The sequence below is a fragment of the Mustela nivalis genome (assembly GCF_964662115.1).
Source record: "Mustela nivalis genome assembly, chromosome: 6".
Classification (NCBI taxonomy): Eukaryota; Metazoa; Chordata; class Mammalia; order Carnivora; family Mustelidae; genus Mustela; species Mustela nivalis.
This window is the reverse complement of record NC_139025.1, coordinates 120171216-120190139: the sequence shown is the minus strand read 5'-3', so window position 1 is coordinate 120190139 and position 18924 is coordinate 120171216. Positions and strand designations below refer to the sequence as shown.

General features: G+C 39.9%; 1 protein-coding gene across 7 annotated transcripts in view; it reads right to left on the bottom strand.

Annotated features, from left to right (window-relative positions):
* OCA2 (OCA2 melanosomal transmembrane protein) overlaps positions 1 to 18924 on the bottom strand; it is a 397483-nt gene that overhangs the window by 255329 nt on the left and 123230 nt on the right. For all 7 annotated transcript variants that reach the window (XM_082736012.1, XM_082736013.1, XM_082736010.1 and 4 more), the window contains 4 exons: positions 7037 to 7108; positions 5573 to 5638; positions 2433 to 2489; positions 1200 to 1324 (listed from right to left, as the gene is read on the bottom strand). In XM_082736012.1, coding sequence (XP_082592138.1) covers positions 1200 to 1324; positions 2433 to 2489; positions 5573 to 5638; positions 7037 to 7108 — 320 coding nt within the window. The remainder of the gene's footprint in view (positions 1 to 1199; positions 1325 to 2432; positions 2490 to 5572; positions 5639 to 7036; positions 7109 to 18924) is intronic.

Genomic DNA, 18924 nt, shown 5'->3' with positions numbered 1-18924 from the left:
CACCCTCTTGCTCCTCTCCCCAAACTCTTCTCTCTGCGCCAATTCACTCCACTTCTGAGAGTAACCATTCTTCAAATGCCAAAGACACAACCTAGAATTAGTACTGAGCCCTGGAAGTAGCCCTTATTGATTACTTTGAACTTGCTATGCCTCATGCCTCATGACCAGGAGGGTCTCTTGTCCAGCAGAATCCTCAAAACACTAGCTTGGGTTAGTCCCTTTGATGGTACAACCCAGATTAGTGTAGCTAAAGTGACTTGTCTGGGACCCTTCATTATGTAGCTAGCTCCCCTCAACCCCTAAAATACCTGCTTTCCTGAGACCAGCCAAACACCAGAATATGATGGGTCCAAGCAGGGAAGGACCATGATATGCTGGGGAACCAACCTCAAAATCAAGAACATTAAGTATGGATAAATGGGGATGGCTCAGTAGGTTGAGAGTCCAATTCTTGATTTCAGCTCAGCTCATGATCTCAGGATTCTGAGATCAAGTCCTGCATCAGGCTCCAAGCTCAGTACAGAGTCTGAGATTCTCTTTCTCCCTCTGCCTTTCTCCCCACTTATGTTCTCTCTCTCAAGTAAATAAATAAAATCTTTTTTAAAAAGTATGGATAAAATTATAGTTCCATGGCCTTGCAAGAGGCCTGAATAATGACAGGCTCTGAAGCTCAAGCTTCAGAAGATTCAGGGCAACTGGGCTTTGATGCTCAATAAATGTCTAATTAATAAAGTGGGTGGAATTAAAAGAAATAAAATAAAATCAAACTGAATCTCTCTTTCCCAAAGTTACCCTGCAAAGTCTTTTCAGGCCAGGTTCTGCAACCCTCCAAGGGGCCTGGTGAGAGCAAGATGGCTGCCCCACCCTTCCCAGACCTCCCACACTGCTCTGTCACACCTGTGACCAGTCCAGTGGATAAGAACTTCTGGCACCTTATAGTCTGCCCCCGTCCCCTGGACAGAACGCCAGAGTCTTCTGACTCCCACAAGTATTTCCGTGGTCATTGCTGCTGCTGTCATAGCCATAGCCACAGCCAAAACCATAGCCTTAGCTAAGAGCACTGATCACCACAGTCCCAAGGGATGTACAGGCTAGACCAGGGCAAAACAGCAAAGGAAAGTGGGGACTAGATTGAACAGTGAGAACATACCACCATGACCCTGACCTAATGCCCAGGTAAGGCCAATCTGCCTACCTACCTTATGGTCACAGGAGTAAAAAGCAGCAATGTGGTGACATTGTCCAGGAAGGCAGACAGGACAGCGGCAATAAAACACAACATGATGACCATGGCCCATACTCTTCCTCTAGATAGTCGGTATGTCTGAGATGCACACACATAGAAAAAAACAAGCCAGGATCAGTGGGGTTGAAGAATAAATATGACTTTTCATTAGGGGTTCTAAGAACGAAGGGTCCAAAAAACACTGAATGGTGGAAAAATTTAGACCCATGAATTCCTAAATTTGCTAAGATGAGGAAATGATGTTTTGTACCTGAACTTTCTGAACCCACAATGGCTTACATTCCTTCCCTCTGATTCTCCTTCTCACAGTGCCCTGTGATGGTTCACTGATTACAAGGTTATGGCCCTCTATCCCTTTAACACTACCCGTATTTTACAATCTCCTTTTGGTTAGACAGACTGGGCCATGACCCTTAACCCTGGTGATTGTTGGCAACTTAAATCTTGGGAACTTTTAGTACCAATATTGAGAGGAAGAGGCCAGATATTTGAAAGTACCTGAAGATGGCAAAAATCATAGCATAGTTCTATCATTCAGAGTTTGCAAAAGGCTTTGATGAGTAAATAATGTTTTAAAAGAACTTTCCAGTTCAACAACAAAAAAAAAAAAAAAATCAAGCACAACATTAGCCTTTGCATTAGTAAAGCATAGCAAGATCTCTCACCAGCCCTGAGTGTTAGCTCCAGTGCACAGTCTGGCTGTCAGAACTTGCTGGTGGATTCCTCAGGAGTACACTTATAAAAGTGAATGTTTGTATGTTCAATGATTAGAAAGTAATCACTGAAATCATTTCACCAAAAAGCAAGTAATCAGAAGTTGATAACTTAAAATATTTAGATGTTCTAAAATTCAAAACAGTATTTGATAAGTAGCTTTCAACTTGCCAATTAAACTAATGCTACACAAACATTCAACTCAAATACCCTTTTCCTTTATCTCCTTTTTCAGTTTGACAAGAAAAGGGAAGTGTTGCTCAGAGCCACCTAACTCTGTACAACAACTGTACCAGTCTTACAGCTGTGATTTTGAAAAGGGGATGGAACTTTAAAATATTTGCTTTAAAAAAAAAAAGAAAAAGAAAAAAAAGTATTTGCTTTAAATGGTAGTTTTATTAACTGAATATGTCATGGCAAAAAATAAATTAATTAATTAATCCATAAATATAAAATATCACATCAAACCTACCTTTACAGCACAATAATCAAAAAATCCAGTTTCTGAAAATATGGCTACTAAGATCATCTGTGGGGAAAACAGAAAAAGGAGATATGGACAATCTTTGAGACGTCAGAATGATCAGTTACAGATCTCAGCTCTGGCCTCTGCGTGAAAGCTGCCTCTTCATCAAGCTTCTTGCTCTCTTGCTGAGAGCAAGATGCAGTCCACTAACTTCCTGAATGGAGCAGGTTTGTCCCTCTATATTTTTGTCCAGGGATATACACCCAAGGTACATTATCATTCCACCTAATCTTCACAACAAACATCAGGTATTATCATTACTCTCTGTTGTTGTTGTTTTTTTTAAGATTTTATTTATTGGGGCGCCTGGGTGGCTCAGTGTTTTAAGCCTCTGCCTTCAGCTCAGGTCATGATCCCAGGGTCCTGGGATCGAGCCCCACGTGGGGCTCTCTGCTCAGCAGGGGGCCTGCTTCCCTCCTTCCTCTGCTTCTCTGCCTACTTGTGATCTCTCTCTCTCTCTCTCTCTGTCAAATAAATAAATAAAAATCTTTAAAAAAAAAGATTTTTATTTATTTATGTTAGAAATAAAAAGAGCAAACAGGGAAAGGAAGAGAGCGAGAGGGACAAGCAGACTCTGAGCTGAGCATGGAGCCTGATGCAAGGCCCAACCCCATGACCCTGAGACCATGACTCAAGCCAAACCAAGAGCTGGATATTCAACCAACTGAGCCACGTAGTACCCATCATTACTCTGTTACAGACCAGGAAACCAGGGGGCAGAGATGGAAGATGACTTGCTGGCAGTCACAAAGCTAGAAGCAGGAAAGGAAATGAGCCAGAATGTGGCCTTCTGTACCTATGTGTCCACAAAAGCAACAACTAAACATTTTAAGATTTTTAAACAGGGTTAAATTTTGTTTCCTAAAATAATGAAACAGTTTCATCACCAATTTGATCAAGATATGCAAAAAAGAACAGTTACACTGAAATGTTTATTCTCTATGTATATATGTATATAAACCCAGAACTTGTGCTTCTTTCTAGTGATGTATATAAATGTATATAAATCCAGAACTTGTGCTTCTTTCTAGTGATGACACACAGACACTAATAAAAATTAAGTCCCATTTACTCTAAATCTAATCAACCAGACACTTCAACCAGCCTGAACTTTCTGGAAAATTCTTTATTCTCTCTCCCAAGATGGCATTATACCAATGTATTGAAACTGGAGCAAGAAGATGCAGGTTCAAGTACCAATTTTACCACTTAGAAGTAGTTTAACCTTGTACAAACAAAATTATTTAATCCTCTATATTTCAGTTTTCTTGCCTCACCTTTAAATTTTTTATTCCTTGTAAGGCTGTTGTAAAAATTCAATTAAATTATGTAAATTACATAGAAAATAGTAGGTCCAATACTATCTTTCAAATAAAACGCATAAAACAGAAATTTCCAAAAATGAATTTAGACTCAATACAAATATCTATCTCATCTATAGTGACCACTGATGTTCTTCCTAACCCAAATGACCACCTCTACCTGTTGCTGTCTGTAGAATGTGGTGCTTCACTCACTAATAGATGCTTCGCATGGACTGAATTGAACAGGTAGGTCCTGTATGGTTCTCCATTGTTGTGGGAAGCTGGCCCACACATTTGCTGCCAATACTACCCAGAAGAGACAGAGATTTGGGGACTGGGTAAGTAGCCCCACAGGTGGCTGACTGCCACGAAATAAAGAAAAGGCAGGGGGCTGGACAGATAGACTATCTTTCCTCCTCCAAAATTCTAGAATCTTGCTGAACTGACTTCAACTGAGAAAAAAATTAAACCGTTTGTTATGGGTTCAATTGTGCCACTTTCCCCAACAAATTCCTATGGTAAAATCCTAACCCTAGTACCTCAGAATAAGTTAAAGTGAAGCCCTAATCCAGTATGACTGATATCCTTATAAGAAGAGGAGATAGCACACAGACACACACACAGAGGGAAGACCAGGTAAAGATACAAGGGGAAAGATGTCCTCCACAATTCAAGCAGAGACACCTCAGAAGGTACCAACTGCGTACACCTCAATCTCAGAAATCCAGCCTCCAGAAATGTGAGGAAATAAATTTCTGTTTTTGAAGCCATCAATCTCTGGTACTTTATTATGGTAGCCCCAGGAAACTAATACAACATCCATTTAAAGGGTTTTTTTACAAACTGTTTCAAATATTAACAAAATGGTAAATATACACTTCCCTAAGTTTTGTTTTGTTTTGTTTTTAAGACTATTTTATGAGATATCTGTTATGTCTTCTTTCTCCTTTGCAGGTGCCCAGGCTCTACTATATACTTTTCAGGACCAAGAGAATTATGAGTTTCTCTTTAAAGCCTAAGTTCATAGCATTGCCTTGCCTCCTTACACCCTACCCAGAGAGGAGGCAACTAGTTTGGATCACATTAAAGCCTACAGTAGCATGGCCTTCTGTTTTGACTACCAGGGGGATAAAAATTACAAAAAAAAAAAAAAAAAAAAAAAAAGAAGAAGAAGAAGAAGAAGAAAAAGAAGAAATATAGTAACCTGCTTTATGCAAAGCAGGTCTTTTGTCCAGAAAGAGAAAACCCTCCTTCAGACCAGTTATCTGTTTTGGGGTCTGTTCAAGAACACATGCAGCATTCCCACTGCTGTCCAGGCCCTTATCAGATTTTACTTATTCTATTTAAATCAGTTTATGACACACAAACTATTACTTAAGGACAATTTCTTCCATTTTCCATGTAACTATAGGTGTTTTTCCAATCACCAAAATTTACTTGGTTCACTTATTTAAAATATTCCATTTTATATATTAAGAGAATTAACTTTATATTTTAAGGTCATTTTAAAATTTTGCTAAATTTTTTAAATGGCAATATTACTTAATTATCAGACAGGCCTACAACTACAATTCTCCACCTAACTAACCAGAGCACCAGTCATTCCATTCCTCCACAGAAGAAACTGTCTAGACCTGCATGAACACTTCTTAATCAAGCCCTAATTGTCAAGCAGTACAATATATTTAATATAATGAAAGATTATCAGCAGTAACAGCAAAAGGGAGGGTGCTGGGTTACAGCAGGCTTGGAGCCCTGTCCCACTGGGAAGATTGTAATTACCATGCCAAATAGCAGGGCCAAGGTCTCAAAATCAATCCACTCCACCACATGGGTCAGGCTGGGTCTCTGCAATCAAAGCACATATTTCCTAATTAATGTTGGACATTATCCTCCTGGTGATAAGTTTTTTTTAAAAATGTGCTATTCTTTATGGCAAGCCCATTCATTGGGCCATAGTCGAAAATACCACCCCCTTGCCTTTGAAATTAGAGTATATTATCAAGGAAAACCACTTGTGACTAAAGGCATAATAATGTCAAGCCTATGCATTTAGTTATAAGAAAAACAAATTTCTTAAATCCTGTCCCTGGAAACTCCATGAACTGCAACCTGAATTGCAGGATTGATCCCTGAGGTTAGTGAGGTCCCCATATATCTTCCTTGGTGTTGGACCATGAAGCCAGGATGGCAATAACTGAAGGACACACATGTCCTACTCATCAGTTGTCCATCCACACTCACTTTTTCTTCTAACAACCCTGCAGAGCAGGGAAGCCTGGAGTCACGGGGAAATGGGAACATGGAGTGTGAAGCAAGGGCACTTCGAGATTCTAGTTGTTGGGAAAGATTGCACTGTGGCTCAGGGAGCTACCCACAGCACAGGCTGTGTGCTACATTAATGTTTTCTAAATTAAATAACTAATACTATACTACTACTTCACTTCAGAGTTAATAGAAATAACAGTGGCTTATGTGTAAGCTCTAGGACTCTGGGACATTTTACCCTTAAAGTTAGTATTTGTTTAAACCAACTCTAGGCTAGAAAAATTAAATAAATAAATAAATAAATAAATAACCATAGCTCCACGTAGTTTTTTAAGCCAGTTATTATTCTTTGCTTGACTGAACAGCCTGTAGTAGTGCTTTGCAGAACCCTCCTTTAGATTCTATAGAGTTGTTTTCAAATCCAGTTCTGTGTGCTGCTCCTCAAACAATGGCAGGCCTCCATCTCCAATGGGTGCTTGGCCTCTCCTGCCTCCCTGCATTCTTTACTATATTCTTGCCAGACAAGCCACATACAGACACTGATGGGGTGCCATCAACCCCCAAACACACATCTCTAGGGACTTCCTGGTATCTGCAAGACAGAACCCCAACCTCACCATTTCTCACTTCTGCTCCAGGCAGGATGGCCCCCTCTAGTTCCCAAGGGCTGACAGCATCCAGAGTCAACTCTAACACCACTCTGCTATACAGCCCAGGGCAAATGAGTAACCATGATGAGCTTCTCCTCAACTAACATGAGGAATAAAAAAAATGTGTTTGCAATAAAGTCAAATGAAAAATATTCATCAATGTTGAAGGGTTTGTTAGTTCATACTTCTAGCATGGTTCTTGAGGGATAAATGTGGAAATAGTATATAAAAGAATGAAAATAATCTGCTAACACTTAGTTCCTGGACTGTCTTTGAATTTTATACTCTATCGAGTGGCAAGCTGTTGGTTCAAAATGTTACAACTTACATCTCCTATCACTGCTAGTGCTGCTAATGCCGCAAGGGAACCCAACATGGCTGCCAGGGTTCTGTGAACAATCTGGAAAGGAATATAAAAAATTATTTCATTCTGGTCCACAGGGGTTTAAAATGCACAAAAACCTATATTGCTATTTGTATCCATTAATGTCAGCCATTCTGTACCATTATCTATTGACAAAATAAATAAATCATGGGTCTTGCTGTTTCAGAGCCTGGACACCCCAGAGACACACAAAAATAGCACCAGTCTGCCTTTTAAAGAAAGCTAATTCATTTCCTGAATAATTAGATGACCCAGAAGTAGAAGCAGAAGGCTGAAGTATGGTCTGTAAGGAAGTATGCTGTTAATTGTCATTAATTATTTACCATACATCCCTAGGCAACTAGACCATTAGTTCCACAACATAAATCAATTCTGCCCAATTGCTGAGACCGTTATTAAACCAAAGGCATATAATCAAATGCTTAATCTAATTGAGACTTCAGTGTTATCACTGAATCATGAAAGTACTTTTTCTATTTAATTATAATTCAAATGAACATGAAATTTCTGAGACAAAATATGAAGAAAGGCAAAGATGCAGAGAAACTGGAATCCTCCAACATTGCTGGTGGGAATGTAAAATGGTGCAGCCATTATAGAAAAGTTTGGCAGTTTCTTAAAAAGTTAAATAATAAATTACCAGATGACCAGAAATTCCACTCCTAGGAATTTACTCAAAAGAAATGAAAAAATGTATGTCCAATTAAATTAATTAAATGAGGCCATTAAACAGAAGTGGTTCCAACACCTTGGCAGCCTACATTAAGCAAACCAAAATCTAAGCCTATAATAAATGCCTCAAGGATAAGAAATGAAAATCTAAGGACAACTCATCATAAACAGCCAACTAGACATCCCAAATATGGCAAACACTTAAGCTATAGCTAATCAAATCATTTCCTTGCTGTTTCCCCCTTTTCCCTGTATAAGTCTTTCCCATAACTCCTGTCGGTAGAGCACTCCTAAGCACTCCCAGTTTGGCAATGCCCAATTCAAACTTATTTTGGTCAAATAAACTCTTAGAAATTTACTATACCTTGATTTATCTTTGAATAATTCACATAAAGCATAAATGTTCATAGCAACATTATTAAAAATAGACAAAAACTGAAAACATTCCAAATGTCTATCCATGGTAAGTGGATAAAGAAAAAGTAGTAGATGTTACAACATGGAACAATTGATACATGCTATGTTAAGAATGAATTGGGTAAATCTGAGGGGGAGACAAAGCATGAGAGACTGTGGACTCTGAGAAACAAACTGAGGTTTTGAAGGGGAGGATGGGGGGGATGGGTGAGCCTGGTGGTGGGTATTAAGGAGGGCATGTATTGCATGGAGCACTGGGTGTGGTGCATAAACAATGAATCTTGGAACACTGAAAAAATTAAAATAAAATAAAAATCAACCCAAAATGCATAATGCAACTGTGAGAGAAATAAAACACAAAAGGCTGCATATTGTATCATTCCATTTATATGAACTATCCAGAAAAGATTAATTTAGAGAGAGACAAAAAGATTGGGGTTGCCTAAGGCTGGAGGTAACAATAGAGACTGACTGCAAATGGGCCCAGGATGTCTTTATGGGGTGATGGAACATTCTAAAACTGTATCATGCTAATGGTTGCTGCTGTGGCCTGAACGTTTATGTCCTCCCAAAACTCATATGTTGAAATTCTAATTCCTAAAATGATGATATTAGAAGGTGGGCTTTTGGGAAGTCATGAGGTCATGAGAACAGATTCCTCATGAATGGATTATAAAAGATAATAAAAGTGCCATTACAAAAGAGGATCCAGAGAGATCTCTTGCTTCTTCCACCATATGAGGATACAATGAAAAGTCTGCAACCCAGGAGAGTCCCCTCACCTGACTCCTCATCTTGATCTTGCCTTCCATTCTCCAGAACTATGAAATAAATTTCTTTCATTTATAAGCCAGCCAGTTTGTGGCATTTTGCTACAGCAGGCCTAAGAAATGAATACTGAAAAGTGGGGACACTCCTATAATACCTAAAAATGTGGAAGCAGCTTTGGAACTGGGTAATGGGTAGAGGGTGGAAGAGTATGGAAGGGCACACCAGGAAAAGCCTACATTGCTACTAACAGACCATTAAAAGCAATTTTGGTGAGCACTCAGAAAAGAAAGCCCTCAGAGAAGCCTCAGTCTTCATAGAGAATACGTAAGTGATCATGAAGAAAATGTTGGTGGAAATATCAGTAAAGACCATTCTGAGGAGGTCTCAGACAGAATGAGGAACATGTTATTGGACAATGGAGACAAGGTGATCCTTGTTATAAAGTGGCAAAGGACTTGGTTGAACTGTGTTTGTATCCTAGTTTGTGCAAGGTAGAACCTGTAAGGAAAGAAATTGGCTAACTGGCTAACTGGCTAACTGGCTAAGGAGTTTTCTAAGCAAAAAGATGAAAAAGCTGCCTGGTTACTCTTCAGTGCTTGAAGTAAAATGAGATAAGTGAGAAATGACTTAAAGATGGAACTGTTAATCAGAAAAGAAAGAGCACATGCATCCAAATGTTCATGCAGCAATGTCCACAATAGCCAAACTGGGGAAGGACCCAAGATGCCTTTTAACAGACGAATGGATGAAGGAGATGTGGTCCATATATACAAGGGAATATTACTCAACCATCAGAAAGGATGAATGCTCACTATTCATTGACATGGATGGAAGTGGAAGGGATTATGCTAAGTGAAATAAGTCAAGCAAAGACAATTATATGGTTTCATTCATTTGTGGAACATAAGGGATTAGCACAGACGACATTAGGGGAAGGATGGGAAAACTGAAAGGAGGTAGGAATGATTAGAGGAGGAGATAAACCATAAGAGACTATGGACTCTGGGAAACAACCTGAGGGTTTCAGAGTGGAAGGGAATGGGAGGATGGGGTGGCCTGGTGATGGTACTAAGGAGGGCATGTGTTTTAATCAGCACTGAGTATTACACACAAATAATGAATCATGGAACACTAACAAAACTAATGAGAAAATGTTGGTGTTAATCACTGTATGGTGATTAACATAACAATAAAAATGTAAATTTAACATATTAAAAAAAAATTAAGATTTACTTTGGAAAATAAGACCTCTAGTAAAGATACCCCTTCCCTTCTCGCCACAAAAGATAAATAAATAAATAAGAAGTTGAACTTTGAAATTTGTAATTTTCAGGCTATCCAAACTGAAAAAAGTGAGAAAGTTTATTTAGGAATGAACACAAAGGGCATGGCCAAATTTGGTAGGGTTATCAGTTTGGATCTGACATCTCAACAGAAGCTAGGAGCTATTCAACAAGACAAGGCAGAGAATAGTCAGCCATCTAAACAGAAGCCAAGACCTACCATCCATCACCGTGAAAGAACAACCCAGGAAACATTTCAGAGATTATCAGTGTTGCCCCTCCCATTTTAGACCCACAGTACAAGGGCCTATATTGCCATGTAGGCTTTCAAAGGGTGGGCCAGTGGTGCTTGGCACTTCTTCACATTGTGGGCTCCAGTGGATCTGGTGTACTCAGTAATGCACAGGGTCATGGCTATCTCCACCTAGATTTTGAAGAATGGAAACCCTGGAGCCTCAGTTTTGGACCCAGGCATAGGATCACCAAGAGCACAAGATCACAGCAGGAAGACCCTGCTAGGGCAAACCCAGAACAGCTGTAGACCACAAGCCTTTGGTTCCAGACATCAGAATGGGGTGTGCCCAGCAAAGTCATGGGGACAGGGTTACCCAAAGCAGAAGGCAGAACCCTTACTGGTTTTGGATTTTCTGGGGGACCTATCAATCCTTCCTTCTTTCCTGTATCTGCCTTCTGGAATGGGGATATCTACCCTATGCCTGTTCAACCATTGCATTTTGGAAGCACATAACATGTTTGAGTTCACAGATTCAACATCTTTGGTTCAAAGCTGGGAGAAATTTGTTTCCAGATATACATTGACTCTCATCCAAATCTGATTTAGATGCTATTTAGATGACACTTTGGACTTTAGACTTTTAAGTTAATGCTAGAATGAGTTAGGACTTACAGGATTATTGAAATGGAATGAATTTTGTCTATACTGCCTAGAGCAATCTATACTTTTAATGCCATTCCGATCAAAACTCCACCAGTATTTTTCAAAGAGCTAGAGCAAATAATCCTAAAATTTGTATGGAACCAAAATTGCTAAGGAAATGTTGAAAAACAAAAATAAAACAGGCAGCATCACGTTACCTGATTTCAAGCTTTACTACAAAGCAGTGATCACCAAGACAGCATGGTACTGGCATAAAAACAGACAGATAGACCAATAGAACAGAGTAGAGAGCCCAGATATGGCCCCTCAACCCTATGGTCAAATAATCTTCAACAAAGCAGGAAAAAATATACAGTGGAAAAAAGACAGTCTCTTCAATAAATGGTGCTGGGAAAATTGGAAGCTATATGTAGAAGAATGAATTTTGCATTTAAGAAGAACATGAATTTTGAGAAGCCAGGGGTAGAATTAATTATATAGTCTGAATGTTCTGTATCCCCCAAAGCTGTGAGAAATAAATTTATTGATGATGAGGCACCTAATCAGTGGTATTGCATTATAGCAGCCCAAATAGACTTAGATGGGTGCTAAGGGCTGGTGAACACAGCAGGGAGCACTTCTGCCCTCAGCACAGATGGACACTCAGGGCCTTGAGATATGGAAGGGAGCACTTCTGCCCACCTGTCAGGGATTCCTGAGGTAAGAACCACACCATCCCCCCACAGGACCCCTGAAGGAGGCTGCTGCCTCCAAAATGAAATGCAAATGAGCCTGCTTCTTATTCACATAACACCAAGGCACCATGTCCAGGCAGTGACAGACAACTGTGCTCAGGGAATGGCCAGGAAACTAAAGCCAACCATGCTCCCTCACAGAGTTCATGATCCACAGGGAACTAAACACAACCTTTGGTCTGCACCTCAGAACAAGCTGGAGGGAGAACAGAGGGCAGATGTTTCTCCCACAGAGTCCAGAAGGGGCTTTAGGGCTAGAAACAATGAGATTTCCCAGCACATCTCTGAGAATAGCTAAAATAAAAAGTAGAAACAACACCAAATGCTCGTGAGGATGCAGAGACTGGCTCACTCACATGTTGAGTGAGGAGTGTTGGTAGGAATGAAAATGGTCCAAAAAACTAAACATGCAACTACCTTATAACCCATCAATTCCATCCCACACATTTTATTCTAGGGAAATGAAAACCCATGTTCACACAAACCCTGTACATGAATAATCATAGCAGCTTTATTTGTAACTGCCCCAAACTAGAAATAAGCCAGATGTCCTTCAAGAGGTGAGTGGTGAAACATCTACATCATGGTGAAAAGGTACAAACCACTGATAGAAGCAACATTCTTGAAATGATAAAATTACAGAAATAGTGGGCAAATTAGTAATTGTCAGTGGGAAGGGGATTGTAAGGAATGGAAGGAATTGGATGTGGATATAAAAGGGCAACATGAGGGGTCCTTGGCAGGAATGGAGATATCCTGTATCTTGAATGGCTACATTAATATCCTGGTTGTGATTTTCTACTATAGTTTTATAAAGAGGAGCTGAATATGCTAGACCCATAATATGCCATTTTGGCATATTGATTTTTTTTCTAACATCTTAATTTTATTTTATTTTTTTCAGTGTCCTAAGACTCATTGTTTATTCACCACACCTAGTGCTCCATGCAATATGTGTCCTCCTTAATATTATTTGAGAAACAGCTGTTACAAAAAAGACACTCTAAACGTTTTTTGTCCCCCTGAAAAAAAAAAATTAATAAATATCCTATGTGAAAGGTATTTTCCCTATACCAGGAGAATAGATGCCATCCTCATCACCAGAAATAGGGAATTCAGGGCTGAGAAGGCTATGTAAACAAGTCGTGTTACTTCACTGACTTACTACCCAAACTCAAACTCTTTTCTCTTGTCAATTCTTCAAAAATGTATTATTTTCTTCTCTAAAATATGTAAAAGCTGGCTACTTTGCTTATTTCTTTGAGTCTCATATTTGGAGGGGGGCTCCTATATGTACAAAATTGGTTTGTATTCTCCTAGTAATCTACCTTCTGTCAACTTAATTAGCAAACTGTGATATAATGATGATAAAAAATATATCTTTTGTTATTTGGATGACCAACAATTTTTTCTCAGATATATCTAATCTTCATCCACAGTTCTTGAAAACATTTCAGAGCTATAAAAGTGAAATGAGATTAAAGAGTGCACTAGTGTTTTGTTTTTTGTTTTTTGTTTTTTGTTTTTTTAAAAAAGAGTGCACTAGTGTTGATGAGCACCAGGTGTTATACAGAACACTAAATTGTACACCTGAAACTAATATGACACTATATGTCAACCAGAAGTTAAATAAAAACTTTAAAAAAAAAAAGGAGTCTACATGTCATGATGAGCACCAGGTGTTATATAGGAGTGTTGGATCACTATATTGTACACCAAAACTAATATTACACTGTATGTTAACTAACTGGAATTTAAATTGAACATTTAAATAAGTAAATATAAATTAATTAATTAATAATAAAATCAGTGTCTTATTAATGACAGTGACTTTTGGACCCCACTCAAGGGCAGGAAGATCAACCATGTGACTAGAGGATTAAAACTGCTAGTCTCACTCCCCAAACTCCAGAGAGGATAGAGGGGATGAATCAGCCAATAGCCAATGACTTATTTAATCATTATTATATAATTAAACCTCCATAAAAATCCAAAAGGATAGCTTTTGGTCCTTGTTTTCAGAGAGCTTCCATGCTTGGGGAACCAGAATACTTTCACATGCCATCAAGCTGGGACCCAAGCTCCATGAGATCAGAAGCTCTTTTCTTGGACACCTTGCCTTGTGTATCTCTTCACATTCTTCAATGCACTGGTAGATATAAGTAAGTGTTTCCCTGAGTTTCGTGAGCCACTCCAGCAAATTAATCAGACCTAAGGAGAAAGTTGTTGGAACCTCGAATTTGTTGCCAGTTGGTCAGAAGCCTGGGGCTTATGATTGGTTTCTGAAGTTGGGAGAGGACACTGAATGCTTAACCTGTGGAATCTGATTTTATCACTGCGTAGATAGTGTCATAATTGAGTTAAGTTCTCGGACACCAGTAGGGTGTCTGACAATTGCTTAGTGTTGGTGAGGATTCCCATGCTAGAATTGACTCTGAGAACCCTAAAAGATTAGCCAAAGAATGTAGGCTAGAAAAAAGGGAAATGTCTCCCATCTCCACAGTTACAAAATATTACCCTCAGGGGAAAGTGGATAAAGAGTACAGGGAATCACTGTATTTCTTTCAACTCTGTATGAATAGGCAGCTATGTAAAAATTAAACCTTTAATTTAAAAAAAAAAAAAGGCCTACTTCTCTCCTCCAAGACACTGCTAAACTTAAAACAAGAAGAGAATGTAGGATCCTATTCAGCTATAAGAAGCTTTCACAACAAAATGCCCACGTTAATTGAAAAAGAACAACAGTGCACTGCTCACTGCTCGAAGCACTGAGGATTCAGCAGTAAAGAGACAGGAGTGCCGTGGCTGTGTGGAGTCCACTCCTTGTAAACAAGAAATGAGTGTTTGGTAAACAGAGTGAGTGAGGTCCTGGGCCAAAGGGGCCTTCAAGTATGTCACGGTCAGAACACAGGACACCCAGAGAAGGAGGGGAGAGTCAGCTCTGAATAGGTGTCAGGGCCAAAAGGGGCTTCAGTGTCAGGGACAGAAAAGAAGGAGTGGTGGGGCCAGAATCAGGGCCAGGCAATTGGGCCATGGTCAGAAGAGATTTAGATTTAATTTCATATTTCTCATTCAAAACAAACCAACTACTTGCCAAAATAAGTTGCATGTATTTCCTGCTTTGTACGTGTGTATATGAGAAAGAATAAAGAACAGTGAGAAAGAATTATAGGAAAATGTTGCAGATCAACAAACTTTAAGACAGCATGGAGCCTTGAGTGAGCTCTAAGCAACCTGAGTGTATGTTAATTTCCCCTGTTTTTGTTTAATCCAATGAGGCAGGTTGCCAAGAAGCAAAGCTCTTTTCCTTCTCACCACGGTTCCAAGGCAGGTTACATTTGTCTTATTTTTTCTATTTTTGAAAAGTATTACATAGAACATTTTTCTAATTTGTCAAAAATAGTTTTTAATACACTTTACATGAAAATCTTTGAAAGCTTCATGAAAGATAATAAAGCACAGTACATAATTTCATGAAGTCTGTACATAAATGCATTCTGTTCAGAGGTTTCAAATCATTTTAGAAACAGCTTTCATGAACAACAATGTATCTCTATATTTTGCCTGCTATGTGTGATATATTACAGAAACATAAAATTAAGTTCAAAAACTACATTGAAATGCAACTTTTCTCAAAACTGCTCACAGAGATCACTTTTATGTGAAGCAATACCTTTTTAAATATTATTTTTACAAATAACACAGGCAAAATTGTTTCAAAATGTCAATAAACTATTCTGGGCAATGCAGATTCCAACTAATCGCAGAGCCTCTGGTAATAAAGACAACCACTTTCAATGTATTATGAAGTAAATTGCACAGGTGATGATAGACTTGCACTTTAACTGCATTCCTTATGATCTCATTAAGGGCTTAAATCAGTTATATTCAGTTATATCAGTTATTCTATTACTACATATTCTGTTATTATGACAATGTAGTCTTATACTAGTGCAAGAAGGAAGAAAAGAGGAAGGAGAAGAATGAGAAGATAGAGGGAGGATGGAGGGGGGAAAGAGAGACAGAGAAAGTGACACTATCAAACTACACCACAGTGATTCAGGTCTTCATCAGAACCAGTGTTTTGGGGGCGCCTGGGTGGCTCAGTGGGTTAAGCCGCTGCCTTCGGCTCAGGTCATGATCTCGGGGTCCTGAGATCGAGTCCCGCATCGGGCTCTCTGCTCAGCAGGGAGCCTGCTTCCCTCTCTCTCTCTCTGCCTGCCTCTCCATCTACTTGTGATTTCTCTCTGTCAAATAAATAAATAAAATCTTTAAAAAAAAAAAAAAAAAGAACCAGTGTTTTGGAACCTAAACATTATCCTCACTTTGAATCACCGTTCTCTCGTCTTCTGCCCCACCCTGTCCTCAGACTAACCACTTTGGGCTGGAATGATCAGGCACCGGAACAAGCCATGACCTCTCACCCTGCACCCCACTTGACAGGCTCCCTTCTCATTAGCAGCACTTTCAGCCAATGCTCTACTGAGTCTCACATGACACAGAAGATGGATGGAACATTAAGTGTGTTCCAAAGATCTTGAGTTCCCTGACGTGTTGATAATCTTAGCTCAACAGAAGACCTAGTGGGCCAACAGGCATGGGAGATGCTGGTTAAACATAGATTCACATATGCCTCTCTACAATGTTTCCAAAACCATAATTACTACTGGGATTCTCTTCTCAAGATGCATCCAGAAGAAAGAGATGAAAGAACATGCACCCTGGGAGGGACCACAGGCTATCTGGGAGTCAGTACCCAGCCCCACTAATCCACTGAAGCCACACAAGCAGGCATGACAAATGCCAATTTGAGCAGAGCTTCAGATGTGCTGTGCAGACAAGAGTCCTCTCATCAAGTCCCAGCAGAGCAGAAAGCAGTGGGTTGTAAGTCACTGGGATGTTTGAGTGAGCACATCAAATGTGCTCAGAAAATGTTGACTAATTTGGAAATGGGTCCAGAAGTAGGACACTACAGATAGAAAAAGGCTTTCAAGGCTGGGAAGTAGTCCATAAAAGACTTGACATCAAATGTGATAGAAAATGGCAACTCGGGCGCCTGGGTGGCTCAGTGGGTTGGGCCGCTGCCTTCGGCTCAGGTCATGATCTCAGGATCCTGGGATCGAGTCCCGCATCGGGCTCTCTGCTCAGCAGGGAGCCTGCTTCCCTCTCTCTCTCTGCCTGCCTCTCCGTCTACTTGTAATTTCTCTCTGTCAAATAAATAAACAAAATCTTAAAAAAAAAAAGAAAATGGCAATTCAATTTATTTAGTAGAAAATCTTTAATAAGAGGTAAGATGCCAAAAATGTATGGATGAGCTTGGAGGTTTGGGTACATGGCTGAGGCAGCTGCTAAAACACAGAAGCTGTGAGGTATGAGGTGAATGCTGGAATAAGAGGTTGTGTGGTGTGAGGTGGATGATGGAAAAGGGGGCTATGAGGTAAGAGGTGGGTACTGGAACATGGAGTTGTAAGGTGTGATGGGGATGTGAGGTGAATGCTGGAATATGGGGCTGTGAGGTGTGAGGTGGATGCTGGAATATGGGGCTGTGAGGCGAGAGGTGGATGCTAGAAGATGGGGCTATGAGGTGTGAGGTGGTGCTGGAGCATGGAGATGTGTGAGGTGGGTGCTGGAACATGGGGGCTGTGAAGTGTGAGGTGGATGCTGGAATATGGGGCTGTGAGGAAAGAAGTGGGTGCTGGAACATGGGGTTGTGAGGTGTGATGGGGGATGTGAGGTGGATGCTAGAACATGGGGCTGTGAGGTGAGATATGGTACTGGAACATGGAGGGGTGTGAGGTGTGAGGTGGATGCTGGAACATCCTTAAGATCTCATTAAGGGCTTAATGAGATCATGCTGGAACATGGGGGGTGTGAAGAAGTGGATGCTGGAACATGAGTTGTGAGGTGTGAGGTAGAAGGTGGAATGGGCTTTTAGGCAATACCCACTGAGTAGGTTCCCTGTAGGCCTGTGGGTTTCCTCACAGTGCCCTCCCAGAGTGAAAGGTGGGTTGTATGTCATCCCCATCTCGCAGTAGTTCACAATGTGAATGAAAGAGAATTTGCACTCAAAGTTTATAGCTCTTGGATTGAACCAGGAGGCTGGAAAAGGTGAGAACTTTAGGGCATCTTGGGAGAAGTATATTTGGGTGCAGAGGTAAACATTTTGGCTGGTGGGTGAACTGGGTTGGATTGTATTATATGCTCCTAATCATCACCCTTGACCCCAGGCCATTACCCTACTTTGTCAGATAGCCTGTGATATGATGGGAGCAATCTACTACCTAGCACCCTGCCTCCAATACTTAGTTTTTTCTGCCCTTAATGTGTATGTTGTCAGTCCTGGCTGCTTGTTCTTGCTGATATCTTACCATTATTGTTATGTATATGGTATATTCCCTTTGCAAGGCCCATCATGCACTATGTGACCCAAGGAGAATGTATATGTACAAATCATATATTTTCTCTTTAGGTGATACCCAAATAGTACCGAGTTAATTTTCTGGCATGGCTTATGTACCACAAAATTATAGATCCTCGAGCTTAAAGGCACCTCAAGATGTCATCTGGTATAGTCTTCAAGCATATAAAACATACTGACTCTGACCCAGAACTAAAGTTCCACAGCTGCAGGCTGTGAACATGTATTCATATGAAGGTCAACCAAATCACCAATTGATCCTGTGTTGCCTAGGAAGACAGGTTGAGTTTCTCCTCAAAAAGGAAAATAAGAATAATTGTGTTACTAAATTTTCAGTGCTAAGTTCATAAGGTATAAATTCCTATTGCATATTGCAAACATTTCTGCTAAGAAACTACATAAGCTTGGCTACCACGGTAAAAGAAAACATGCCATTTGTTAACTCTTCTAGCCTTGGAGAACCACAAAAGGTGGCCACAACTCCCCAAATACATTTAGAGAATTAGGATGTTACCAAAAACTTTTTTCATGTGTCTATATCTTAAAGGTTGAAATAAAGAAATAATCTTAAAGGTTGAAATAAAGATTAGAAAAACACATTGTTTGAAGTTTCCCACAACTTCCTTGCAACATTTTCC